General features: G+C 44.4%; 1 protein-coding gene across 13 annotated transcripts in view; it reads left to right on the top strand.

Annotated features, from left to right (window-relative positions):
* The window catches only part of LOC135915887 (protein arginine N-methyltransferase 7-like), a 143,401-nt gene that overhangs the window by 65,346 nt on the left and 50,087 nt on the right, over nt 1–27,968 (top strand). For 11 of the 13 annotated variants that reach the window (XM_070528600.1, XM_070528599.1, XM_070528593.1 and 8 more), the window contains 3 exons: nt 12,199–12,311; nt 17,903–18,135; nt 22,362–22,545. In XM_070528600.1, the coding sequence (XP_070384701.1) occupies nt 12,199–12,311; nt 17,903–18,135; nt 22,362–22,545 (530 nt within the window). The remainder of the gene's footprint in view (nt 1–12,198; nt 12,312–17,902; nt 18,136–22,361; nt 22,546–27,968) is intronic. The other 2 variants (XM_070528604.1, XM_070528603.1) reach the window with 2 other exon arrangements.

The raw sequence follows: 27,968 nt of genomic DNA, 5'->3' as shown, positions 1-27,968 counted from the left end.
GCAGAAAATAGTCGGCGTCTTCCAGAAGTACGTAATTAGCCAAATTCGAAAGCAGATTTTTCTTACGTCAGCCTGTTTATTTAACTTAGTGAATAAATATACTCAGTAATAGTAGGAAGAAGCACACTGATGCAAACATCATCCTTGATTGATGTCGGCTATTAACCAATAGCAGCCGCATATGAGAATCCGCTCTGTTAGAAAATGAAGCGTCCAGAATAGAGGCGCAGGCATCTGTTGAAGAGAGTGTTTCAGAGAAAGGTGACTTCATGCTCTGCTTGCGAGCTCCACACACTGTGACAACTGCGAAACTTGGCTGAGATGTTTACAGCGGCGAATGTTATCCACTGTAGGAGTTGAGGAGGACTTCGGGATGAAAAACTTGAGCAGGTTTATTTACATTATGTACAGCGAGAGTCAATTAACAGTCGTAGAGTCATTACGGGCTGGCAGCAACTCAGACGCTGCGGCCCGTCGCAAGAAGTTTGAAAGAGATGAATCAAGGAATGCTCTAGGAATGCACCTGGTCTTCGTCTTTTAAGCCCTTCGGTGTCTTGATGACACGTTACGTTCGGCCAATGGGCGAGCCCGCTCAGAAGACGCCATTTTCGGCCAATAGTAGGCGCCCATGTGATGGAGTCACACCCGGCGAAGAGAGTCGCTGCTTGGTCCCCCTGCGGTCTTGCCTTGCTGCAAGATTGCTGGCTTGCTGCTGGCTACCGTCACAATAGCCAGGTAGGGGCGACGCCACCAGGTTTTCACGGCGCATTACAGTTGTCTTTCTTCGGGACCCACTTTACCCACAACAGTGCCAGGACAGAAGAGTCCCTTCCCTTCACTTTCGGGAAGAGTCAAGCAGTGAACAGCTCCACCGGCTGCACACAAAGTGGGGTCCGCCAACTTGTTTGCACGTGTCGTGCCTCAGGAATGTGGCATCCGTGCTTCTGCGCTGCTTAATTAGCTGTGGTGCGATTCGATGTGGTCTAGGGAACTCGAAGTAGGCTCAGGAAACGGCCCCGTATCTTACACCTCGGACTAGTTCAGGACCCCTTTAAGTCATCCATGCCACTTCTCAGCTTGTGTCGAGGCGGTCGTCCATTGGCCAGTACTACTGATGCTAGGTGACAGCCAGCTGGCAGCTCTGAAATGAATGTGAAGTGTTGTTTGAAAAGAGGGAGATTTAAGTTCTCTTAAGGTTGCTGCGTGAGCCTATTCATATGCCATTAGAATATGTAACATTGTTCGTAAAAGATGCGGACCAAAGCAAGGAACGAAAATACACACATGGTGCAAACTGTCAACAATTGTGAAACCATCGTGACCTTTTCATACAATTGCCGTACATCAATGCACATGCTCCGAAAAAAGTCATTCCACATGTGTGCAGCCGCTCAAAAATGCTATTTATTTTGCATACAATGCAGTCGATGCCACACCGATCTTCCACACAGTCTTCCAGATTTGAAATATTTTGTGCTTCTATTATCAAACTTGTCAATTCATTTCATTTTTTTGTTGCAATTATTGTGCACTCGTCAAGCAATGATTGGCAACCACGCTCTTTGCAGTGAATGGTTGACCATCCACCTGTCTTGTTTGAAATGCCATTACAGTCAAAACCACTTATAATTATACTGGTTTTAACAATACAGTAGAACCTTGTTGATACATTCCTGTTACATACGTTTTCCCGGTACCAATGTTCACAATCGAGAACACTAAAAAGTGACCCAATAGAGTTAGGCTCATTTTTTACCAGTTCATACGTTCTTGGAAAGCACCTACATTCAGTGCGTCACCAAACTGCCATCGTATGACATGTTTTCCGGCCGCTAGATCCCATGTAAACAAAATGCACAAGGCGCGTGCAATCGAGTACGCTATACAGCTTCCTACTGTAGCAGTTTCACCGCAAAACTCGCCCTCCTTTCTCATGTGAAAACGCTGACGCCAACTCAGTTTGCTCATTTCGGTGCCAGCAAATCTTCTCCGGGATTGTCACATGTGACATTTACAGCTATCACCGCAAATCCTATTACAGTAAGCACCTTCGCCTATCTGTTTCATAGTGCTTGCTGCCGTCGGAAGTATAGCACACATTTTTAATAGGTAATAACCGAAACGCGCCGCCATTCCCTGCTGCAGACTGCAGTCGCACATGTTTTCTGACTGCTAGATACTATACGGACAAGAAAAGGCACACACGATTGAGAATGGTATATAATGGCCGTTCTCCTGTGAAAACGACAGCATGCTTTTTCTTCTTCCGGTACTAGCTAATCTCCGCATAGGTCGTCACATGCCCCATTCACAGCTATTGCCGCCAAACGTATTGCGATAAGCATCTTCACCTATCTGTTTTACAGCGCATGGCGCGCAGTACCCTTGGTAGCGTACTGCATGCTTTTAGCAGGCGATAATCCAAACTCGCCGCTGTTCCCTGCTGCAGGTGGCGCAATGTGGGCATCACGTTTTGCTTCGCAGACATCCGGCGTGGCCCACCACCTTTACTTCACTTCAATTTCTGGTCGCTCTCTTAAAACACCATGCAGTAGAAAAACAACAAAACGCGTCTCGTGCTGCAGTGATCCCCGCGACGCTTCGCATTACATAAATGTCAACAATAGTTGAGCCTGTCAAATTTTTTTAGTTACTTCGTATTTTACGTTTTCCCAGTTAGTACAGTAAAACCTTGTTAATTCGAAGTCATCGGGAACACACAAAAATCTTGGAATCAAGCAGGTTTTTGAATTAGCCGAGCACACAAAAAAAAATTCAACCCAGGCAAAAAATTTTGCTGTGGGAATGCGCTACCTTTATTTGGTGATCTTTGGATTACTTAAAGTAATCAGAGATGCTGGTTTGCCACGTCCTGTAGTCCGAGGCTCTAAGGGTCATGTTTTCTAATTGGCCAACTACGTGCAGTATTTGAGAATTTCCACCGTGGCACTCAACAAAATTGTGGATAATGTTCAGTGATCCGATAACATCCCCGAGAGCGGGTGCTCGGGAGGGCTCATTAGTGTCGTCGTCACTGTCATCGCACATGTTCGCATCAGTGGTAGCTTCACTCTCTAAGTCTGAGTAGCACGTTTGTTGATCATTTTCAAAGTTCGGATACTCAGCGAAGCCGACTGCACCGGATTCGTTATCCTCTGTGCAGAGTGCATTGATGCTGTCGCAATACTCGGCTCCTTCTTCTTCAAGTGCACATGAATAGTCAGCATCAGCATCGACGGTGCTTTCCTTTGAGAAGCCAGCGTGTTCAAAACACCGCATGATCAAAGTGGGTTCCACTTGCTTCCATGCATACACAATAATACACAATAAGACATATGGCCCCAAGGAGGTCGATGGAGTACTCCTTGCCATTGTCGTAGCAAAGGAGCATGCGCTTGAGCAAGTGGTGGCGGTAAATCTTCCTCGTATAGTGAATGATGCCTTGGTCCATTGACTGCGAGATCGACGTGGTGTTCGGAGGAAGAAATACCATCCTGATAGCTTTCAGGTGTGGGATGCCACCATACACCGCGCAATGATCAACAAATAAGAGTACATTTCTGCCTGTGGATGTGAACTTGTGGTCAAGCTGCCGAACGTAATGACCCAGGCTTTCTTGTTGTGCTGGTAGATAAGCTCATCCCTTGGCGGCAGCCATGCATTTTTAAAGCAGTGAGGCTTCCCACTCTTATCAGCTACGAGTAGCGGCAGCTTATGTTTACTGTGCATGTTCGTGCCAGACAGAACAGTAATTCTTTCCTTGCCCTACTTTCGACCCTTGATTGTGGTGTCCTTCGCTGCGAACGTTTTTTTGGGCAGCCACCTGTGACCCTACTTTACTAGCCGTACCATTCTTGACGCCGACAGCCACAGCTTGTACAAGGCTGTACACATCGTCTGTACCTCTGCTGAACAACGGAACCAACGTTTCTTCCAGTCGTCGGCGACGCTCTCGTTTGCGCTGCCGCTCTCGCCACAGGCGGCTACGAAGGTCAAATTATTGCGCTCTTTAAAATGGCTGAACCATCCATTGCTACACTTGAACTCTTCATGCTCAAGTTGTAGAGCCAAGTCGTTGGCCTTCCCCCACAGTATTGTTCCATTGATGGGAAGGTGGGCTGCGTTTGCTTTATGCAGCCAGCGAAGTAAAGATGATTCTACATCTTGGTACGTGGGAGCCCGTACTCGCGACCACTTTGAAGAATATGTCTTACTGTAGGCCTCCAGTACCTTCGACTTGTTCTTCAATATTGTGGACAACGTCGAGAGGGGCACGCTGTGCCTTTCAGCCAACTCGGTCTTGGAACACGTGTTCTTACCCACTTCTTGGATCAAACAGAACTTCTGCTGTAGCATTAAAGTCTTATACTTTGGCATCTTTGCTCACTGGCACTTCTGCACAGTTCAGAAAAAAAAAAAAGCACCACGCTAGCTGCAGCACCTCTAACCACCGCACACAAAGAAATGGCGCAGACCAGCATTGTGCGCACACACATCGCTGCAGGCGCAGAGAGAGAATGGGCTAACGGCAGCCAGTGGCAGCGGCACAGAACACGCGCTGATGCTGCAACCGCTGCGACTGCGAGGAGCATGCAGAGTGGGGGATGAGAGCACGGGACAAAAACCGGTATGCCCGCTACGTTGCAGTGAAGCACGTCTTCCGCTCTGCAGGCACGCGTTTCGGCAGTGTGCAGGGCATCCCATAGACTGATTTTTGTGCTAGCAGTACTACTGGTTGGGCGCTTCGTCTATAAATAATCGCGATTGCTATGTGGTGTTGCCTCGCGGCTCCGAATGGCCACCGTTTCGTCGGGTTTGCGGTGAAATGAGAATCGGGAATTGCCGCATATCTTCGAATTAACCGGGTTGGCCTAAGCCGCTGGTTCGAATTATCCGGTCAAATTTACATTTGGAAAATACGGGACTGCAGAAAACGTTCGAATTATCTGGGATTTCGAATTAACGAGGTTTTACTGTATGTTCTCCTTGCGGCCTTTTCAAAACATATGAAAGAGGGTCTATTGTATATCAGTTACAGCAATGAGAAGCTGCTGCACCGTCAACTTCTGTGTGTTTTCAATGGAGAAATAACCCGCTTCCGCTTAATGCAATGCCCCATGCCACATTATTGGTTATAACAATGTAGTCTGGCTACCAGGTGTCTGTGCCGAAAAGTAATGGAATGCGAATCCTTGAAAAGAAAAAAAAAAATAAATTCAAGCCACTGCATGCCACTGTGCTCTATTTTCTAGCCTTCTCCGCATTGCCAACCTCAAGCACCTCTCTCCCATCGCCCTTCCACCCCTCCGAATATAAATACAGTGAAAGCTCGTTAATTCGAACTTCAATAATTCGAATTTATGCATAATTCGAACTGTACGATTTGGTCCGGCCAAGCTCCACAGAAGTCTATGTATAAAAAAGTCCGTTAATTCGAACGCGAGAAGGTTCCCTCACGGATAATTCGAACTACGCTCGCCTGGCACACGGCCAGAGAAACGCGCCTACTGCCTACACACAAGGTTGTATTGCCTCCTAAACGGAGAGAACGGTGAGAGAAGTCAAAATCGGAAAAAAATCTAACCGACGCGGGGTCAGCCAGAAGGCAGCGGCGGCTGCCGCCTCTCCGTTCTACGTAACCTCCGAGACTTCTTGCCCGTTGCGAATCTCAGAGGCTTTGCAAATCTTGTACAGCTGCTAATGCTGTGCGGAGATGGCACGGCAAACGCCAAAACACAGCAAATCAAGTACGTCGCAGCTGCGCTTGCAATCAAGAACCAACGAATCAGGGCCTTCGCCACCTTCACATGTTCGGCGTCTTTGTCTCGGCAGTCTTCATCGGTTGTGTACCTCTGTTTTCAGCTTAGGAGGTATCAGCCGTCGTGATTCATTGTGACGGTATTAAGCCTCGGCTAACGTTCGTTTCGGTGGACATCGGTGGTGTGGCACAGTCGGACCCAGAGCTTCGACTTGAAGATGGCGTGTGCCCACGGCACACGCCATCACTTTCTGACACGCCAAATTTCTGACATTCCCTACTGCTTCCAAATCGCAGTGTACTGTTGCTCTCCTTCACTTTCGTTAGTTCGAACTTTCGTTAATTCGAACTGAAGCGGCTTCCCCTTGCGGTTCGAATTAACGAGCTTTTACTGTAGGTTGCACCCATCGCTCTACACCGCCCTACCCTCCGAAACATGAATAGACTGCGCCAACTTCGCTGACAGTGCTGGGCGCTGCTCCCACATTGCTCGCTAACCCCTCATGCTGCACTGTTCTGCCACCACATTAAGCCGCTCGTGCCCGTCTTTGTTGGTTGCGCCAAAGTCGTTCCTGGCCACGTGGTTTCCTAGCCTTGTTTGACTAGCTGCCGAAATGGAAGATGGCTGATCCGCCTGCTGATCATCCTCAATGCACGACGTTGTCTGTGAAAAGAAAGCACACTGCTATAGATTTAGAAAGGAAGTGCTTTTAAGCAATGAGGCGATCATCGCGAACGTGCTTAGATCAGATAGCGACAACTACAGTGACGACAACGCCAGCAGCGATGACGCGGTAGGGCAAGCTGGCTCAATGTTGATCTCGCAGGAGGCCCTGTGAATTATTCAGTCTCCCTGGTGCTTTGCTTTTGCAAGGGACCTTATGCTGCACTGCATGGAGCACCTGGATGCCTTGGAGAAGGGTGTCTCGCGTAAAGCAAGCAAAGCTGAAGGACATGGGGCTTTCTCGTGCAAAGCAGTGAGAAGTACATGGCGAGATTCTTGTCTCAATCTCGCCCTGTTTCTTCTGGATTTCTCAAGCTGAGAGGCTGCCGCAGCAACAATCGTGCATTTTTTAAATGGCCCCTTTTGGGGCCAGCAAAGCGATGTATTGGCGGAGCTTGCATGTCACTTGCCACCTGTGACCCTACTTTACTAGCCGTACCATTCTTGAACGCCGACAGCCACAGCTTGTTACATGCTATCGGTGGGTGCAGGAAGCAGAGTGAAACGGGGCACTGGCCTCCCTGCCGTTATAATTTTCGCAAAACAGTTCTGCCATTCCCCATTTTGATATTTTTCATGCATCTAGTCGCATGCAACAATTTTTGGTTACTACAATGGAATTTTCGTGGCACTTAAGTATTGTTATGAGTGGGTATAAGTGGGTTAAGTATTGTTATAAGTGGGCATGCTCACACAGCCTGTCACTTATGCGACGACCTGACGGTCCCACATAGAAATGGTCGCATGTCAAAAGTATATGGTAAACTATACCTCTATTACACTCAAGAACTGGGTGCGGTGTTTGTTATTGCACTATTTCTTTTTTCTTCATTCGCATTTAAACCATACTGTGATGAAAAGTGACTGTGTAGTTAGGAAAAAGTACTTCTTACTACAGGAGCTTGTAAAAATGACCCATTCAAACACACACAAGTGCATGATGAATCCACCTGCCTCCTGTTGAGCCACATTGAAAGCCACAATAATGGTGCCAACAGTTCCAAAATCACCGCAGACCCATATGCACTTATTATGTAATGCTCCTTTTGATGGTTTTTAGAGTGCAGCTCTTAGGCATAAACTCCTGCGTTGAGTGATGGAGCCATCCCTTGACGTAACCGAGCGAATGAGCACAGCGAAGGATGAAAGAGAACCTGAAATGCAGTGGGGGATGAAAGATGGCGATAGCAAAGAGAGCGCAAGGAGGAAAGCGGAGGAGTAGGGTATGGCGAAACCATGAGAAGAAAAGCATAGTGCTGCGCAAGACGGGCTCTGCGATGACAACTCTAGGAGATGGTGCCAGAGTAGTGCGCCATCGTCTGTTCATCGATGACATGCGTCGAGCGCGTCCACCATACTATATGGAAACGAAGCACTGCATGAACCGAGATTTGGCTGCAGCGGCAGCTGTTAATCTGCGCCATGTCACCCACGTGCTGCCTCTTGCGATCTCCCTGTTAGCAAGGCAGTCACACCACGCATTGCTGTTTGCAATGTGCCGCACAATACAGATTGTCTGTGCCAACCAGTATATCCTGAAATGAAAATATGTACCATAGGGCTGCGCTCAAGTTTGGAAACTTGGAAACAAAACTTGGAAAAAAATTCACGGCTCTGCAATGTAATCACAGAATGTCTTCATTCATCAAGCTCGTAGAGTAGTTCAGTAGCCTTAAGGTTAAACAGTTTTTTCATAGGTGCTTGATATGTTTTATGCAATGCAATGCTGTTTCAATACAACCTGCATGTTTGCAGAACATGCTAGCCCTCCATATGCAATGTAGCAGGACTGTGCAACAGATGCAGAAGGCATATCTGGCGCAAGTGCATAGTTGAAACTGGTGATGGCCCATTGCATTGCGTATGCAACATTGCGTGGCCCATTGCATTGCAACACATTTATGCAAACAAAAAGGTATCTTATTCCTGCATTAGTATGGTATTCTGACAGCAAAAACTAATTTGAAAAAAAAAATTGGCATGAACTAACATGTACAGGCCCTTTGTCAGGCAACAGATTTGCTCATGAGAAATGGACGCCATAGAAAATTAAATCTCTGTACTTGCTTCACAGTGTACGTTTTGTCCTGTAGGCCAGGACTTTGAAATGTGAGACACCAAAGTGCCCAAACAGCTGCTATGCATTTTGGATTTATTGGCCAAGCAAGTAGATTACCATTACCGCATGTTAAGACATATTTACTCGCATAATGATCGCACTCGCGTAATGATCGCACCCCTAAAATTTGTCGTCAAAATTCGATTTTTTTTATTTCCCGCGTAATGATCGCACCCCGAACTTGCCGCAGCGATATGTCGTGTGCTAAGTCTAGCGAATAATGATCGCGCTTACCACCTGTCGAATGCTACGCGAACGACTCTTCAAGACAAGCCAAGCGGCCTGCACGCACTAAACATTCTTAAGTAGATGCCTCATTTCATTACTCTCATCACTTTCCGCACTTCCATGACAAAATGAGGTACAACCAAACTTGCCTTTATAATGGCTGATGTCAACAAAAACAATAAAGGCGCATTTCGATTCTTTTTATCTGCTTTTGCACTCGTGAGCACGCAACAAATCGCGCGCGGCAATGATAGTAGCCACGTTTACTCTGATACGTTAAAAGTGTACCCTATTCATACGCCGACGCTTGTAACACAGCTAAGATATTCGCCCACCCTTAGCGGAAAGTAGTGAAGACAGATGCCGCAGTTTCCGCAGCATGCCCGTCATGTGTTTCTGTCACTGGCAGCTAAGCGCGCCCACCTATTTCTGTCCCCTCAAAGTGGACATGGCTACGTTATTGCCGCAAACTTGCCTATATTAACGATATTATTCATCACTAATACGGAAGAAACTGTTTCAATGCACGTAATGTACTCGCGAGAAGAAAAAAAAAAATCGCGTTCGGCGCGTTCGGCTCGCTCCGCTAGCCGCCATTTTTGTTTTGGTGTCCCGCACCCGCAATCTCGCATCCCGCAGCAAACGCGGACGAAAAAAAAAAATTTTTTTTTTCCCGGGAAATTTAACCCGCGTAATGATCGCACCCCTGAATTTGCTTCAATTTCTCTGACAAAAAAAGTGCGATCATTATGCGAGTAAATACGCTAGGTGCTGCCCCTAATTTTTGCCTTTACGAAAAATTACAGCATTGTGGTGAAGCAACCTTTTTTTTGTGTTGTGATTAATCGGGCGCAAACATTGAAGTCCAGCACTTAATTGTTCATTTTTGTTAATAAGTTTGTTGCTGAGAGGCAGTCAGCCTGTTCCTTTCTTTTGTTAGTGGTGGAAACTACCCTTTTTGTGTTCAACAGCACAATAAAGTGCCTTAGATTCTGGCATTCCAAATTTTCTGGCTTGGTCTGTGAAGCTATTTTTTGTCAGCTACAATGTGTGTTGTGTTGACACATAAAAGGAAAGCAACTGAACATTGTGGTTCATTCTGTCTTAAGTTGCATCAGTGATTTCTCATCACCCGCCGTGGTTGCTCAGTGGCTATGGTGTTAGGCTGCTGAGCACAAGGTCGCGGGATCGAATCCCGGCCATGGCGGCCGCATTTCGATGGGGGCGAAATGCGAAAACACCCATGTACTTAGATTTAGGTGCACGTTAAAGAACCCCAGGGGGTCGAAATTTCCGGAGCCCTCCACTACAGCGTGCCTCATAATCAGAACGTGTTTTTGGCACGTAAAACCCCATAATTTAATTTTAAATTTGATTTCTCATTGTGATCTAAATTGCTGTAGCATTAAAAAAGCCCAGTGAACCTAATGAGCACAGTAAATGAATCTGTCTAGTTTCTAAGCATTGCTATCGTGGGCACCTGAGAAAAATGCTGTTTCTGTACACAGAGCAGGTAGCCTACAATTTCGCTCAAAGTACTATTTGCCCTTTCCCTTACCATCTTGAAATCCCTGCCACTTTTTGTTTTTATTGTGATGCACCAACAAACAAATGTGGTTACTGCTACATTTCTTTAAACATCGTGGCCGAATAGTGCCTACAGTAAAAAAAAAAAAGCTTCCTCAGCATTACCATTATTACTTACCAAATATTATGAGTGATGATCATATGAAAGAACACCATGACGAATGTTAATTTACCATTTTACCAAACAGCTGTTTGCCTGAGTTGTGTCACTTCCTCCAGAGTGGACTATTTTGTAATCCCCGAGGTTTCACTTTTTTTGCCTGTCCTGTGCATTTGTGTTTTGTGCTGCCTTCTATAAGACACTGTTAATTCTTTGCAAGTACAGTAAAATTGTCTCAACATAGGCTGTACAGTGTTGTCACTGCGAAGTATGTCTTCACCTACATTAATACTAAAACAATCATGAGTAAAAATTTGAATGGTGGTGCATTGAACACCACCTCCACAATATGACTTCAGTCCAAAATGAGTCAAAATATGGTGGCAACTACTATAGTGAGATCAGGTAAAACAAAACAAGGAATCTTGCTGATAAAATATGGCACCAGCTAGTCACAGGAAACAGTGTCACTGGTGGCACGGCCTCCAACATTGAGTAGTGTAATAAAGGACTGGTCATGTAGGTCATTTTGATACAGCATAGCATATTGATGTGTGAAACGTTGTAGGCATTGCTCTATGGCAGCACATCACTGCTTTTAGTGGAATAGAAACAACTACAAAAAATGGGAAAGTTGTGAAATTGTGCATGGTGGGACAGCATTTGCTGATAGCTCCTTTTAAAAGAAGGTGCATTTGAAACATTTTCTTGGAAAGATTCATAAAAGTACACGTTCTATTACCAGACACATATTCCGCGCCTTTCTCAAAAACAGCATGAATGTAGAGCGGTGCAAGGTGGTTCATTTTCAGAGAAGTCTTATGAATATTTTTTGGTACTTGCTGACTTACTGACATCTAGGACTAGATGACAGGTTGGCTGTCTCTCATTATTAAATACAGTCTTTCCTTTTGATACTGATATAACTTTTGACAAGTGTCGAGACTAGTTTAAAACTGGTTGTACTTTCTGAAGCACAGCATCTCTTCTGGCGGCTTTCCTTTTTTTTTTTTTTTAGCATGAGCACACAGTACACTGTTTGCTTTCTTGAAAGGAAAACATTGGGTGAAAAGCATGAGGGTTGTAGATAAGCTGCTTCCATGACTGTTAGTGAGATAAGGAATTTGTCTCTGACACATAACTTTCTTAGTTGTAAGGAAGCTTAGGGAATATCTTACCACCTATTTAATCATGAATGGGTGACATGTGCAAAAATGGAAGCACCATCAAACAATCAATGCATATTGAAAGAAATTGCTTTACCAAAAAGATTCTTATGGGAAAAAAAAAAGCATAGATACTGTTCCCTGCTCAGTGAGCAGTGGATAGTACAAAAACAGAGTGAAGTTACCTAGTAGTGTTAAATCAGTTTGAAACAGAAAGCAAGGCAGTTTAATTGCTTCACTGTTATTTGCCATCATGAATGCATAAAAGATGATGCTTTCAAGTATTCATCAGCATCGGCACGTAAGGTATTCCAGTTACTGCTTGTGGGGAGAAAGAGTACTTAAAATTATTATTGTGAGACAAAAATTCACTTTCCTTCTGTTTGATCATGTTGGAGGTTGTCTAGCATAGTTTATCAGTAATTTTTTATAATTGTTAAATGCTGAAAAACTAAACTACTTGAATACACACCTGGCGATGTCTTTTATCTCATTTTTAATCTCTCCCTTCAACAGGCAAAGATATGAAAGAGAAAGCAAACATCATTGTGGCAGAAGTGTTTGACACGGAGCTAATTGGCGAAGGTGCCATCAAAACGTTTGCTGATGCACTTTGTAGACTTGCGGAGGTAGGCAAGCATTTCCAGCTTTCTTGCTATCTTACTTGTTACACATAGACATACATTGTGTTTTAAAAGCAGTAATTGACATGGAGTTGTTTGCAATACTGTACATGTGTAACCCATTCATTGTGCTTTCGATTATTAAATTTGACAGGCATATCTTAATCAAGTGTGACAGTCTTCAGTTTTACAGCTCTTTCGTACGTCTTGTGTGGTAATGAAATTTCAGCAACATTTTGACTTTGCAATTTGAACAGTTGTCACTGAGTTACCTTTTGTGAAGCACCCTGAACCTGAAAGGGCACCTCACCAGGCCCCATTGCAAATTTTGGTTATAAAGTGAAACCTCTTTAAACCATAGTTGTCTGGAGCTTGGAAAAAGTATGTACTACACGGTAGTAGTCGAACCCACTTATAACGATACCAGTTTTAACAATGTATCGGTTATAACAAAGAAGCTGCGGCACTGTCAACTTTTGTACGTTTTCCATGGTGAAATAACCTGCTTACTACAATGCCTCGATGCCACATTGTCAACGATGAATTGTGGCTGCTGGGTGTCCAAGCCGAAAGGTAGTGAAATGTGAAATCCTTGAAAAGAAAAAACAGAAAACGAGAAATTCAAGCCGCTGCATGATCGGCTGCTCCAACAGCTGCCACACGCTCATTTTCCAGCCATCTCCATGCAGCTCTCTCCCATCACCCTTCCACCCCTCCGAACACGAACGGGCTGCGTGCATAGCTCTACGCCGTACCACCCTACGAAACATGAATGGACAGCATCAACTGCGCCACTCGCAGATTGCTTGCATGTTGCTCACTGGCTCCTCATACAGCGCAGTTCCGCAAACAGCTTGATTATATGGGTTCGTCTTTGTTGGTTGCGTCAAAATCATCAGCAATGCACAACATTGTCGTTGAAAAGAAAGCGCACGGCTATTGATTGGGAAACTAAATGCTTGTAACCGATAAGGCGATCGTCGAGAAAGTGCTTGCATCAGACAGCGACGGCGACGACAGCAGCGATGACACAGTAGCGCAGGCTGCTTCAACGTTGTCTTCACAGGAGGCCCGGCAGATGATCCCTCCAGGGCTTCGTTTTCGCGAGGAACCTTCCACTGCACTACATAGAGCATCTGGATGCCTTGGAGGAGGATGTCGACAAGCTTTGAGTAAAGCATGCAAGGCTGCTGACGGACATAAGTTTTTCTCGTGCAAGCCAGTGAGAAGTATGTGGCGAGATGCTTGTGGCGATCTCTCCTCGGCGTTTCTTCTGGATTTCTCAAGCTGACAGGCTGCCGCGGCAGCCTTCTTGCAATTTTTAAAAGGGCCTTTTGGGGCCAACAAAGCGATGCCTCGGCGGTGCTCGCACATCGCTTGCCATCCGTGACACCTCTTTCCAGTTGTTATAGCAGTGCTATTCTTGAACGCCGACAGTCGCGGCTTGTTACACGCGATCGGAGCGCCCAGGAAGCAATTAAACGAGTCAACACAATCGGCATGTGGATGGAGGAAGGTGGTGGGGAGGGGCACTGGCCTCCCCACCATTATAGTTTTCTCAGATCAGCTCTTCTGCCATCTCCTCTATTTTGATTTTTTCTTGCAACCTGGTCAGCAATTATCAGTTATAACAATGGGATTTTCGTGGCACTTGAATATTGTATAAGTAGGTTCGACTGTACTGCTTAACCGAACTAGCTTGAGATCGCCCACTTACTAGTCAAAAACAGAACTAGAGTGCAATGAAAGGCCAAAACCTTCAGTATTTATCCACTTCATGCGACAAAAGTCTTATTTTCATTTGATGCCGCAGCGGCCGAGCAGCGACGGCAGTGGCCTCAAACCTACTGAAGCTGCAAGCCAGCTTTTCAGCCAGCCCCCTCTTCTCGGCAAACACTCGCATGGCAGATTCCTCGTTGGCATTGCATATTCTCCCTGCATGGGTGCGGTAGCACTACAGAAGTGGGGGGGCACCTTTTTTTTTGCAGGGTGCTGTTCTCGTCGCGATGATTGCATTCATGAGACTGACATAACACGCAGCTTCTGCACTGTTCGGCCTGAATCGCCCATGCTGTCGCTTTCCGTGTTGACCTCATCACTGTCGTTAGGCAACTCTTCTGCAACAGAGGCAACTGCCAAGTTGTTGCAGAAGGCAACTGCCGGCATTGCTACTCTGCAGCAGTGCTAAGCAACTTCTTCACATTCCATATGCCACACGCCGTAGTCAATGGTAGATCCTTCTCACGTGCCAGCGCCGACTTCTTCGTGCAACGTTCGATAGCACGAAACATGTTCAATTTTTCTTCTACACTGAGCACTCGGTCTTTTTTATCCAAGCTTCGGCATGACGAGAGTCCTAGCTTACACGACGCCACAATGCTCTGGCAGGGCACCCATAGAGTTTTTCACTGTAACACCTAGTGCGAAATCTGGCGCCGCCGTCTGTGGGAGTTCCCTAAGGGGCGCTGTGCTTTCATGGGAATGATGGTATATGTGTCTGCAAGACTTGTGTTGGTTGGTGTGTTAAGAGGCTTAGTCTAAAATGTGGATATGGCTACACAAATACTGTTGAATCTCACTACAACGAACTTCGCGGGACCGCCGAATTTAATTTGTTGATTTGAATTATCGTAGTACTGAAAAATCAATATATTTTTAAAATATTTTATGTCAGTAATGTAACACAAGGAAAATTACATACCTTTGCAGCAGATGTGTTTGTTCATACGTAAATAATAAACAAGAACGCTGGGCACAGTTTAACTACAATTTATTGCTTGAAGAAGTCAATAATCTTCTGGCAATTATACAGCAAGCGCTGCAGGATGAACGCCTCCACATCCTTGACCTTCATCGGGGACATCATTACAGCGCCCGAGGAATGATCGCATCTTTTCTTGAAAAACTAAAACATCCGAGCTGGAAACAGTCTCTTCCTCTTTGTGTGTTGATCCAGTGTCGGCATCGTCTTCGTCACTACTGCAATCTCCTTGCTCACACACTTTATTCACGATGTCTTCGTTGGTGAGCTCCGCGGATGTAGTCACTGTCATTGTAATCATCGAAGGTCACCGCGGTGTCGACGACGAGCTTCTCGGTAAGCTCATTCCACAGTTCTGGGTTGACCTGCTCTGTGTCATCGCAGTTTTGTGGCATAGGTGAAGCCTTTAAAAGGCCTGCCTTTCGCCAGCAGTTGCTGATCGTGCTTGCCTTCATGTTTCACCACGACCCTGTAAGCATTTCTGCAGCTTGACGGACGTTTACCTGTGTGGGCAGCTTCAGTCGAATATTGATCAAAAAGCGCTGCACAAGACGCTTCCAAAGTTGGGCCTTCACACATGTGATGATGCCCTGGTTCAAAGGTTGGAGCAAAGAAGTACAATTCGGGGGCATAGAGAGAGAGAGAGAGCAGATGATAAAGGAAAGGTAGGGAGGTTAACCAGGACTGAGCCTGGTTGGCTACCCTACACTGGGGAAAGGGAAAAAGGGACGCTCAATTGCACATTCACGATATGTGCCGAGCAATTGTCAACGATGAGGATAATTTTCTGTCTTTCATCTTCATTGTGTCGTCGAGCTGCAGCGCAGCCACTGAGTGAACAATTCTCGCGTCATCCACGTTTTTTTGTTGGCTCAGTAGTTGCAAGGCAACGGGACATTTTTCAAGCAGCGCAGCTTAGCAGACTTGCCAGCGACTAGCGGCTTGAGTTTTTCCCTGCCCGTGGAGTTGCAGCAGAACAGAGCCGATACGCAAAGACGTGATTTCTTTCTGCCCTTGCACCTGGCACCGTTGAAGTTCATTGTTTTATTAGGCAACAACTGATAGAAGAACGCCGTTTCATTGCCGTTGAAAACGTCGTCTGGAGAGAAACACTCAATGATCTCTTGAAAGCGCTTGTTCTGCCAAGCAACCGCACTCCCGCCATCTGCTGCCTTTTCTTCGCCACAAGCAACCTGCCACGCAATTCGTTCATTTATTCACAACAGAGATAGAAACATTATCTTGGGTTGCAGCGCGAAGGGACACGGACACAGACTAGAAACAGACAAGACGAGTGCTACCAAAGATCATGTTACCGTACCAACTCGCCAAGCTTTGTATCCTTTTGCAACATTTGAAGTGTATTGAACCTATGATTTTGAGGGGCGAGCTTCACTGCCAACATCACTCTCCACTCGCTCTGCCAAGCCTCTGATAGCGGAATTCCTTCCCTGCGTTCTCCTACACCAGAGCCAAAGATTCACCTCAAACTTGATGATCAGGTGTACTGCTTTTCTCTCTCTCCTTTCCCTTTTTTCCTCCCTCTCTCTTCTTCCCTCTTCCACTATTACTGCGCGATGCACTTCGGGTGACGGTCTCATGCGTGAGCTGTTTCACTTGTAGTGTTTCGCACTGCAATTGATATCGCGTGTTGTGCACAACACCTGGCTAGCGATATAACAGAGTATCACATGAGCACTAGGCAGATGTAAGTGGATCAAAGACCACAATATGCAGTGGAACCTGGTATAAAATGACAGATAATTTGGTTTCCCACGAGTGCAACTGCATTATGTGGCAACAAGTAGACGAAATTGAAGTACGCTCCTCTTGCTACAGCACAGAGGGAAACTAAGACTCGCAAACATTCGGTTTGTAGGTTTTATTATTTCTCTACACTGAAAATCATTTAGTAAAGCAACAGATCAAATAAATAATTGCTGTAGCCTAGAATAATTCTGCAGGTCACTCGTCCCGGTGGGTGACATTTTAGCAATGCAAATTACGTAGGCACACTTATGTCTGACCTCGACTCTTTGGCTGGTAGTTGGGCTTCATTGAATACAAGGGCTCATGGCATTAGCTTTGAAATTTCAGCCGTTCTTGCGGCTCATAGCGGAGTAAAAACTTTGCAGATGCGATTGTCAATGCACATTGTGTACTCTGTGCTTATCTGTTTAGAATGGCCAAACCTGGTGAGAGGCCCTTTAACCAAACTCTTCCATGTGAACATGTATACTTACAAAATAATAAAAAAATAGTTGAAGTCTTCTTAAAATCTTTGGTGGATCAGAGAAAGGCAGCCATCATTATCGCCTAACTATGTGGGATCCTATTTGTTTGTTGGTTTACACACGTCGTAAGAATTTCAGCTGCAGCAGTTGCCCTGTGAGGTGAATTTTATGTGCTCAATTCTCAAATGTAAGTACTATGTACTGCTACTGCAACAATTATTTTTTATGTTGTGTGGCTTCAGGGCATTCTGCAGAGGCTGGTGTGGATGTGTTTAGAGAGGTTTTTTGTTGTAATTAATACGGTGAAGTTTTTTGAGGAGCTGTGTGCGTGGGGAGAGAGGCTGTCGGGGAAGTGGAGGAAGTGGAGCTAATAGCCACCCCCACTGGCATGTTCATGGCCTTTCATCACAAGAGCTCACACAAGCGTGCGAAAAAAGTTAATTTTAAGTGGTACCTTTTGTTACCTAGTGGTCACTTATATGCCTGGCACTAGCTGGCCAGAAATTAAGTATTTCACCTGTGGTTTCTGCACTTGGCACAAAGATGTAAAAATTATTGTGCTGATAATGCCTGTCAGTCTCACCTTCTGCTTCTACCTGCAGCGTGATTGCATCACAGTACCTCATGCAGCAACAGTGTATGCTCAGGTGGTGGAGTCATCATTCTTGAGAAGCTACCACATACCAAATCCCATTCAAGTGACACCTGAGCTTATAGTCCAGGTGCCTGCATCAGTGCAAACTTGCCCTGGCATCGCTGCTGTGCATGACATTCAGCTGAGCCAGCTGCAGCCGGATGATTTTGCGTGTGTCACTGACCGCATGCCTATTTTCAGGTGAATGAATACCCATTATAACATGACAGTTCACATTGTAATTTGTGTGGTTGTTCACTTGGTGACTAAAGATTTACTAAAGGTTAATGCAATGCCAGTTTAGACTGCTTGACTTTTCTTTTCAAACTCTGGCCTCGTTTCTTTTTTTCTTTTTCTTTTTTTGCAGGAAGTTGATTAGTGGACAAAATGAAGGCCCAACTTTCCTTTAATTTTATGCTTTATGTGTGGTGCTAGTGATGTCAGTGCAATGTCATATTTAAGCATTTGATTGTATATTTAGGTCATTGATATGCTTTGGGAGCTTCCTAATGTTACCAGTTTGCCTGTTAACATTTTGAATACTGGGTGTGTGTGTTGTTATACGTATACACAAGCAACTGTACTGAGTGTCAAACTGGGAAAAATACTGGTTCGGTTCATGTTCAGCACACTCAGATTTCGTTCCGGTTCAGTCCCAGCTGGAGAAATACAAATTGGTAACTGATTCGCAAAAAGGTTCGCCAGAGTCCATTTTATCCTGCCCCATGGCAATATGCTGCAGAGTGCTATTGACTTGTTCGCATAGCGCATGTGCAAGATTCATCAGGAGAAGGCAGAAAATTATGATTGAGTTACACAGATGTGAGGGAATTTTCGTATGCATATTAGAGACAGAGATAGAATTCCTGCATCTGCATAAAGTCTATGTAGGTACCACACTTGTTACTTTGACAGCAGCTGTCAGTTCATTTTCGTTTTGCTTAAGGTTTTTAATACAGGACTGGTGGTGCGTGAACCGTGGCATGTGATATATGATGTCAAAGACAGCACAAATTCATGTTGTATTACATAAATTACAAGTTCGAACTTAAAGGGTGTGCCAAGGAGAAAATGAACATGCTACTTAACAGCTTAATTTACGCTTACTTTTGATGTTACAAGGACTAGCTACGTATAATTCCCCTGTCATTCGGTCACTCGATTGGGATTATCTATGATCCAGATCTGCTCACTCAAGTTCATATAGACTGTCGTCTGTGCCCTCAAGCTCTGTAAGCTCAACAAACTCGATCCTAATTGCTGAATCTATAGGAGTGATCATTTTCTGTTTGTGTTGAGAAAGTTCATCAGGATGGGAATCAATTATGATTGAAAGTGCCCATGTTCTCGACAGTGTAGCAAGGTTCCAGTGGCTAGGACAGATGTGCTACAGTAAGTTCAGGGACCGCTTTTGCATCTGTGGCAAAAAACAATACGCATTTCATTTTCTGCTTGTAAGCAGAGAAGACAGACCAAATAAACGAAGTGCTTCCAGCAAAAATCGGAACAATATCTCCTGTGCTCGCCAAGCATATAGGTGCGTCACAGTGTATGTGAACGTTTCGTCTGCTGCTCTTCAAGATTTGTCGATCGCAGCGCCGCCAGAGCCACGCAGAGTGTGCTGCCCATTCCACTGCCCCTGCTAGTGCTCGGACATACTCAGGGCTAAAAGTGCGTACGAGGTGGCCATTACCATATGGTAACGCAGATATAGGGTTATAGTCGATTGTAATGCTCATGCAGCTTTTGAACCGGTTTTATCGTAAAAAAGCTGCGCGTTAGATTAGAGTAAATATGGCACAGTTCTTGAGTGACCCTCTGTTGGGTCTACGATTGTCCAAAGGAGTGGTAGATACTGGGTTATAAATCTGTTCTATATGTAGCGCATTGTCCAAGCATGCGGCATGACCATGGGAGGTCTTATTGTGGCATTGGCACACATTTTTTTTCCCTACTTCTTTTTCATATAGCTCTCGGGAAAGCTGAGAACCTTTTTTTTTGTGTGTGTGTGTGTGTGGTGGTTCTTTTTCTTTGTCTCCATGATTGTCTTATTCTCTATAATGAGCTTGCCCATCTTGTGGAAATTGTGTCCTTAAAAATCGCTCCCAGATTCTTTTTATGAGGTTGCCTTCGGATATTACTGCATTACAGGGCAAAAAGGCAATGCCGAAACACTGAGTTTATTGTATCAGGCTGGTTTATCAACTGCAGTGATCGCTGTGTTGAGTAACGCCATCAGTCTTATATAGGAGGCTAGTGTAGACGTGGCATAGTGATTTCAACTCTACTAACCTTGAAAAACATGAGAACGATGCCAGGGGCTGATGCAAATATTTTATAGCTAATGGAGCTTTGATGTTTGCGGGTGCAGTGGCTTGGTTGCACATCAGCAAGCACGTTTATCTTTTACATCCCATGCCAAGGGATCAGATAGTGAGAAGATTTTTCAGATCACGCGGGCATTTCACGGGTGGCAGTTCTCTTCTTTGAGTGAAAACTGATACAGCCAAAATAGTTCACAACATGGGTACACATCACGGTTGATGATGCACATAATTTGTTTTAGTACCCAAGAGAAATCTTCACATACTGTAGTTACTGCTACACTGAAAGGCCACTTAGTGGTTCCCTGATGACCTTGTATGAACTGCCGTCACATAAATTTCACAGAGAACAAGCTAACACATCTCCAAATCATCATGCAGCACGCAACAACACATTAAAGCAGCGCTGCACTGACTCGCACAAGCCAGAGAGGAGGAAAGGCTCGCCACATGCCCTTTCCTCCTCGCACGGTGAAAAGGTCTATATTTGTTACTAGTGGTATTTAGCATCATTGTGGAACATTTCTTAAACTGACAAGTTTTTATGTAGTCCGTCCACATTGCATACTAGTAGTTTGTGATGTGTTCTTGGCATTCGGGTCTATTGGTCACATTTTTTACGCAGACATCTCTCAATATACTACTTATTTCATTTCGCCCTTGATCCTTTGCATCACCTGCCATGGTGGTGTAGTGACTTTGGCATTGCACTGCTAAGCCCAAAAGCGGGATCGAAATACCGGCTATGGCAGCTGCATTTGATGGAGCGAAATGCAAAAACTCCCATGTACTGTGCATTGGGTGCACATTAAAGAACCCCATGTGGTTAAAGTTAACCCGGAGTCCCCCACTACGGTGTGCCTCATAATCATATCTTGTATTAGGCAGTAAGACCCCAGAATTTCTTAATTTTTTTTATCCTTTGCATCATCGGTGTCAGGCTTTTACAGACAGTCCTATGTGCTGCCTTCCTTTTTTTTTTTCAGTGTCCATGAAGTGTAATGATATGTATATACAGGGTGGCCCAGCTAACTTTAGCCTTTAGAGTAGCTGGACTGAACCAAGGTAATGTTGTTTGCCGCCGCTTGGAGATACTCGGATTATATTTTTATTCAACCTAATTACATAATTAGTCCTAATTAATTAATATTCTCAAATATTATAGTTAGATCGAAAGTATCTATGAGAAAATTGTAGAGCGACATGAAAAGCTCCCGATACAGCTTTTCTGTTACTGAATACGTGCTACATAAAAGTATTTTTCCAAGCATGACAGAAATCCGCAAATGCAAGCAAAATTGCCACGCGACTGGCCACTCGACGTGCTTTGCATGTATTTGCGGGCTTCTGTCATGCTTGGAAAAACACTTTTATGTAGCACGTATTCAGCAACAGAAAGCTGTATTAGGACTTTTTTTCATGTAGCTCAACAATTTTCTCCGTGACACTTTTCGTCTAATTGTAATATTTAAGAGGTTGATTAATTAAGACAAATTATTTAATTAGGCAGAATGAAAAAATATATGTATGTATCTCCAGGCGACAGCAAACAACATTACCTTGGTTCTGTCCAGCTACATGGCATTCACATATTTTAAAACTCTGGCTAACATTACATTAGCTGGAACACCCTGTAAACTCTTCCCATTTAGTCGCCCAAAGGCCAAACTACACCTACGCCTGCCGGCGCACGAAATCACGCGGCCACGCGCTTTGCATTTGCCGTGCCTCGCGAGTGATGGTGGTTTGAGCCTACAAGACGCGCACCAGCGCGTGTCCACTTGGCTCACTTTTTCGGCTTGCTAGATGTTTCATATTTTGTGAGGCAGCCAGAACGCCAATATTTGTCTAGAGAAGATATCTGGGCTTGTGCTGCGCTTCAACATGCACGATCTGTCCTGCACCATATGCTGATCTGTGAGGCACTTGGGCACAAGCTTTCGTACACTTGTAAGCATGCATGTGGTTTGGCGCTAATGCATCGTTCTCATGTGCCAGAAATTATTTTTTCCTTTACTGGACCTAATGTTGGGAGGCTCATTTCAGCACACTTCTATTTTACATCTTAGTGATATAATTTTATGCTATATGTGTGTTCTTCAGGTTTGTTTTTTCTGAAATTGAGACACTTACATATAATGGAACTGAGGTTGTGCACCTAAAGATAAAAGTTGGTGGCACCTGCCATCTTGTTGTGATGTGGTGGGTGTTGGAGATGAACCCAAGGGACAGCATCCACTTGTCCTGTGCACCTTACTGGGCTCACCCCTCTGGCAAAGCGCAACCGGTAAGTCTATACAGAGTATCCTAAGCCACTGTGTACGTGCAAGTGACTGGTTGCTACAGAATACTTAATTTTGAAACATAACAGTGTCCACTGCATGAATAAGCAGATGTGTGCTTGTTTAACATATTATGTTTAAGATAAATCTGCTAATGTGTGAATATTCTTGTTAGTCTAGCTAGCAAAAATAGGAATAGTAATTACTGTTTGCATTACTAATTAAAGAGCATTAGTAAAATAGAAAGCTGGGCATGTCGATAGTGATTCGCCTTTTTAGCTGCGCAACAGGTGATGATGGCAAGAGGAAACATGCAGGCACTGACTTGCAAAAGTAAAATTTATTAAAAATAGTGAATAAATAAGTAGTTGTACTACATGAGCATCATATAAGCTCACGGGGAACTGACAAACAATAAATAGCAATTACAATTCAGAAAACATTGGTAAACGATATAAAATTGATTTTAGTCTTTTGAGAACATCAATAGGCTAAAGGAAACAAATATCCTAGACGTATAATCAGGGTTGCGTGCAGCAGATCGTGAAGGGAGTCTTGCAAGCAAGGGGGTGCATGCTGGTGCACTGATTAGAAAAAAAAAAATAGATCGGTTGCACTATGTGTACAGAATTTTTATTGGTCTGAGGGATCTGGCCAAGGCGTTTGGCACTTGTACTCTGATTGGAAGAGAAAGTGAGAGATTGTCACTCAGGCAGGTTCAGGGGTTCAGTTAACCATAAAAAAGCAGTATGTGCCTTGCGAAGTGGCTGAAGTGTACTAACTGCCTGAATTTGAGGCGTTTTACATAGGTCAAGGTAAAGACTCTGAGAACACTAGCCGTCCTTGTCAGGCGCTGTGTACTTACACCTAGCCAACACATTGCCATGAGCTCATGGCACTGCTACTCATGGCAATGTGTTGGCTAGATGTAAGTACATAGAGCCTGACAATGACAGGTAGTGTTCCCAGAGTCTTTATGTCCGGCGCGCAAGCTGTTGTGATCGTCTCGTTTCATGCAGCGCATAATTTTGCGCGCTGTGCACAACGAAACATGACTAGCAGTATAATTTCAATCCTACACAAATACTGAGGCAGAACAAGCAGATCGCAGAGCGGCATCACGCACTGGAACACAGTAGAAAATGGCATAGTTTCGGTACCTGCGCACGGGACTGCACGACCGTGGGAACAAGCAGACGAAGCGGAAGTATATCTCTGTTGCTTTGGTGCGAAGTCAAACAAAAAACACTCAGACATTCCATTTGTGTGTTTTATTATTTCTCTAAACTTCAATTCGTCAATTCAAGCAACATTTCCCACGTATGGAAAAAGTAGGTAAGCTGAGATGGCATGGAATCGTGTGCGCTGTATTCTCACGTGGTTCAGTACTGTAGGTTGTGTTGAAGCGGAAGGGAGACGAAGCATTTGCTCACCGCTGCTAGCACTTTTCATGATATCATCATCCTACTGCGAATGACACTACTAGCCGCAGGGGTGGAAGTGGTGTAGATGTGAAGATATCGACATGGGTTTAAACTATCTTCGTCACCGACTCTCAAATTCAACAAAATTATTTTTTTTTCCTTTCAAACTTGCTTTTTCCAATTGCCTGATAATTTAGATAATCTTGCGGTCCTTTTCGTGTAAGAAACTTTTGTTGGCATATATTGCATAAAATGTATATTTTTAATGCAACGAAATTTCGATGTAACAAAGCAAATTGCTGATTTTACTGACTTTGTTATATTGTGGTTTAAGTGTAGTTGCCCTATTCTAACAAACTCTGAAATCTAACACGCACCCAGTTTTTATGGATTCAAAGTAGAAATCTAATGTGCGTCTAATTAATATTTAAAAAAAATTGGCATGCCCTTGATTCTGGCATTATAACAAAATGATGATACCAGTGAACTCAATTTTCACAGAAATGGAAATTGATTGACACTTTACATCTACATCATTGCAGCACTTAATTGCTGTTTATGGACTAAAACTTGTCCTCCATATGGTCTATTGCACATTTTACATTCCTTATTTATCGAATGACTGCAACTATCACTAATGGGATGATCGCCCACACCTGTACAAACCACTCTGCTAGTCCATTCTGCAGTACATGCAATTCTTGAGAATGCCAATATCACCTGATACAAATTTGTTTTGGCTAGTTTCGCATGTAAAATAACTTCTTTGGATTAGCTTTTGCAATCAAAGACAAAGCGGCATGTAGTTGCCATACCGTTACACTGCATAGGCAACTTTTGGACCAACCGTCTTGGGAAACAAGTGTGCTCGTTAGAAGTGTAAATATGGTAATCATTCATTAGTAGCTGTCGTTTTTGCTTGGTAATCTTCCTAAGGTAGGCCGAAAATCGGCGCTTTCGGCAGGATATATATATATATTTTTTTTTCGCCTTCACTGTCTCCTAGCGCTGCTAAGACAGATGCTCTAGCCATTGGGGTTATGATTGGGGTCACTATTCGGGTCAGGCAGATTCGGGCCAAACAGCCAAGTGCCAAATAGCCAAGTTCAATTCACTGACTGGGCCAATTTTTGCACCGAGGGCACGATCGGAGATCTTTGTTTGATACGCATGGCAAAGTGGCAGTATGTAAAATTTGTGAGAATGGGCCGGAGAGAGCAGGCAATCGGCAAGTAGGGAACTCCCCGGAATTTTACGTCCCTCATTTGTCTTCAGCTTGCAGACAGTATAATACAAAACAAAATATTTCTCGTCTTCCAATAAATGAAATCTTTATCTAAAGAAATGTATTTTTTTCTTCTCATGCTTAAACACATTTTCAAATAGTAGTACGTGTGACTACCACAATTTATAACTATTAGTTTCTCTACGTCGTCCCTAGGTGGTGTCACACACAGTGAGAAAAAAGAAAAAAGTAACGTCGGGAACAGTGGTGTATTTTTCAAGAGGCAGCAACAACATTCCAGTGGCTCGGTGGCACCCGATGATGGGGTCGATCTGTACAACCAATGCGCTATTTGTTTCAAGAAACGAAAACTGACACTCGAATTTGCTTTCTGCCATTTCTCACAATGCGTTTCGCACCTCCACCCGCTCCTCCTCCCTCCTCAAGCAACACCAGCACAACCGAAGTTCCCAAAGCAAGCACCATTTTCTCGAATCAAATTACTATGGATTGGATCCGAACGTGCCATTCCGCAGCCGTAGCCGCCGGTTGGATCCAATCCAATCCACGAGACACTCCATGTGAAGCCGGTCTCGTAACGAGTGTATGATCGCTCTAAACTTCCCAACTCCCGTCGGTTTTGGCGCTTTGCAGACAACGTGCTCGATTGCACGATGATTGACAGGAGCGTGTTGTCATTTTGACGTTACCAAAAACATGGCCGTTCCTCGTGGCTGGTGACATCGGTGCAGAGTAGGCCAATCGCGCACGCGCACCAGTAACTGAACGAACGCGCCAAACAACGATCTCCGATCGCACCCCAACTGAATTATTGTTCTGGCACATAGAAATGTATGAGAATATGTGGAAACCTTCAGTTGAGATCGAATTAATGGAAAAGTCAAATTATCTTGATTTAGGTTGACAAAAGTCTACTGTATTAGGTTATTTGAACCAGAATTATTGTGCTACTTGCCTCAGGTTTAGAGTGAATCACGAAGTGTTATGCATTATATAATGTTTTCTGTCCCATGCTGGAGCTAGATTCTGTGTACACCAGGGTTGTCCCGAAGGTGGGCAGCGGTGGAAATGCCGCTCACCACTCCAGTTTACTACCTACCACTCCGGATTTACCTGCAAGCCGTTTGAAGGGGAACTCAGGAATTAGAATGGCTGACTTGATAAAAATTTATCCCCCCCCCCTCCCACCGATTTTCAGGTGTTCCTTTCTCAGGTGAGGAAATAGTAGAAACAAATTAAGCAGAACCTCTGAATGGAAACTGTCCAAGATTTGCGTAGCATTATATGGCAGTCGGCGTGGTGTGGAATGTGATGCATGGTAATGATGTGTGCAGGGGTTATGTTGATGTAGTATGTATTGTTGATTTATATATGCGTGAGCAGTACGAGCAGAGAGATGCACATATTTACATTGCCAAACATATACATTCTGCGCCACGCCAATCACCATGTAATGCTACGCATCTCTTCAGTAGTTCTCCTGCTGGGAGGTTCCGCTTAATTTGTTTGTGCGATGCCCAGTGTGGCATAACCAACACGTTATTGCCATCATAGGCAGCGGATGGGGTACAGCTGCGCAGGCATGCATAATTATTGTATGAGTGGCGTATCCTCTCGTTTTGTGCCCCCTTTAGTAACCTTCCTTCTTCTCTGGTTGGGTGTTTACCAGGTCGTCCAATACTGCTTGCTATCCCCCTTTTAGTATAGGCTTAGGCATTTCTGGTTGCAGTTTCACACCTGCCCTCTACTTAAGGCGTATAGGGAACATGAAAGTGGACTAGCCTCTAGAATGCTTAGCGCCGGCACACCTATTTTTATCGTAGGCAGTGGGTTGTTTGTCATTATACTCTGGATGGCAGCTGTCAAGCGCACACAATGGGCTTAAACTGTGCATTCTCACCCTGTATTGGGTGAGAGGGCTTTCCATGGATGCAATGCCATTATTTTAGAACCATTGTATAGAGGAGAAAGCTGAGCTTCAGATAGCCGCAGCACTGTGTTTTGTGGTGAAAAAAGACAAGCAAAAGAAGCGAATGAAAAGTGGAAAAACTAGCATCGCAATTCGTTAATGCTGCCATGTTGACTTAGGTGAACGTTAAAGAAACCCAGTTGGTAGAAATTTTGGGAGTCCTCCACTACGGCGTTCCTCATAATCTGAAAGTAGTTTTGGCACGTAATACCCCATAATGTAATTTTATTTTATTTATTTATCTTTTATTTATTTTTTAATATTATTATTTTTTTTTCTTTTGCCATGTTGACACAGAAAGCACTCATATTGGCCAACGCTTTATTTAAATTGCCAGCACGTGTCTCGCATACATTTCGGCAGTGGCAAGCTGCGCTTTTTTTCTTTCGGCGTAGTTTCACGGTAGGATGTGTTGCGAGCTCATGTTCGGTGAATGTAAAATTCAAAATAGCAGAATGATCGTATCTGGACAAAACAAAAGAGGGGGGTTGTTCTTAGTGGTGTGCACTCGCCTTTGGTTGCAAGGTGTCCTCTCAAATTTTTGCGGAGAACCCCGGGTATAGAGATTTTGCATGGGTGCTTTCTCAAGCAAAACTAGGCACTGGAAGTGTTCACTGTATTATAGTACATTCAACTGGGTCATACTGTGCTGAAATTTGGGACAATGCAAATCTTGCTAGAGATTGGAGACAGAAAAAGCCTGGCTGAGCTGGACATTCAGCTGCTGAACAGTGCTGTTAGAGGACAGAAGCGAAAACTGTTGCTTTTGGTCTACGCAGCATGGCACAC

The sequence above is a fragment of the Dermacentor albipictus genome, unplaced genomic scaffold (genome assembly GCF_038994185.2).
Source record: "Dermacentor albipictus isolate Rhodes 1998 colony unplaced genomic scaffold, USDA_Dalb.pri_finalv2 scaffold_13, whole genome shotgun sequence".
In the NCBI taxonomy this organism is placed as follows: Eukaryota; Metazoa; Arthropoda; class Arachnida; order Ixodida; family Ixodidae; genus Dermacentor; species Dermacentor albipictus.
The sequence above is the reverse complement of the archived record's forward strand: the minus strand, read 5'-3'. Positions and strand labels throughout refer to the sequence as shown.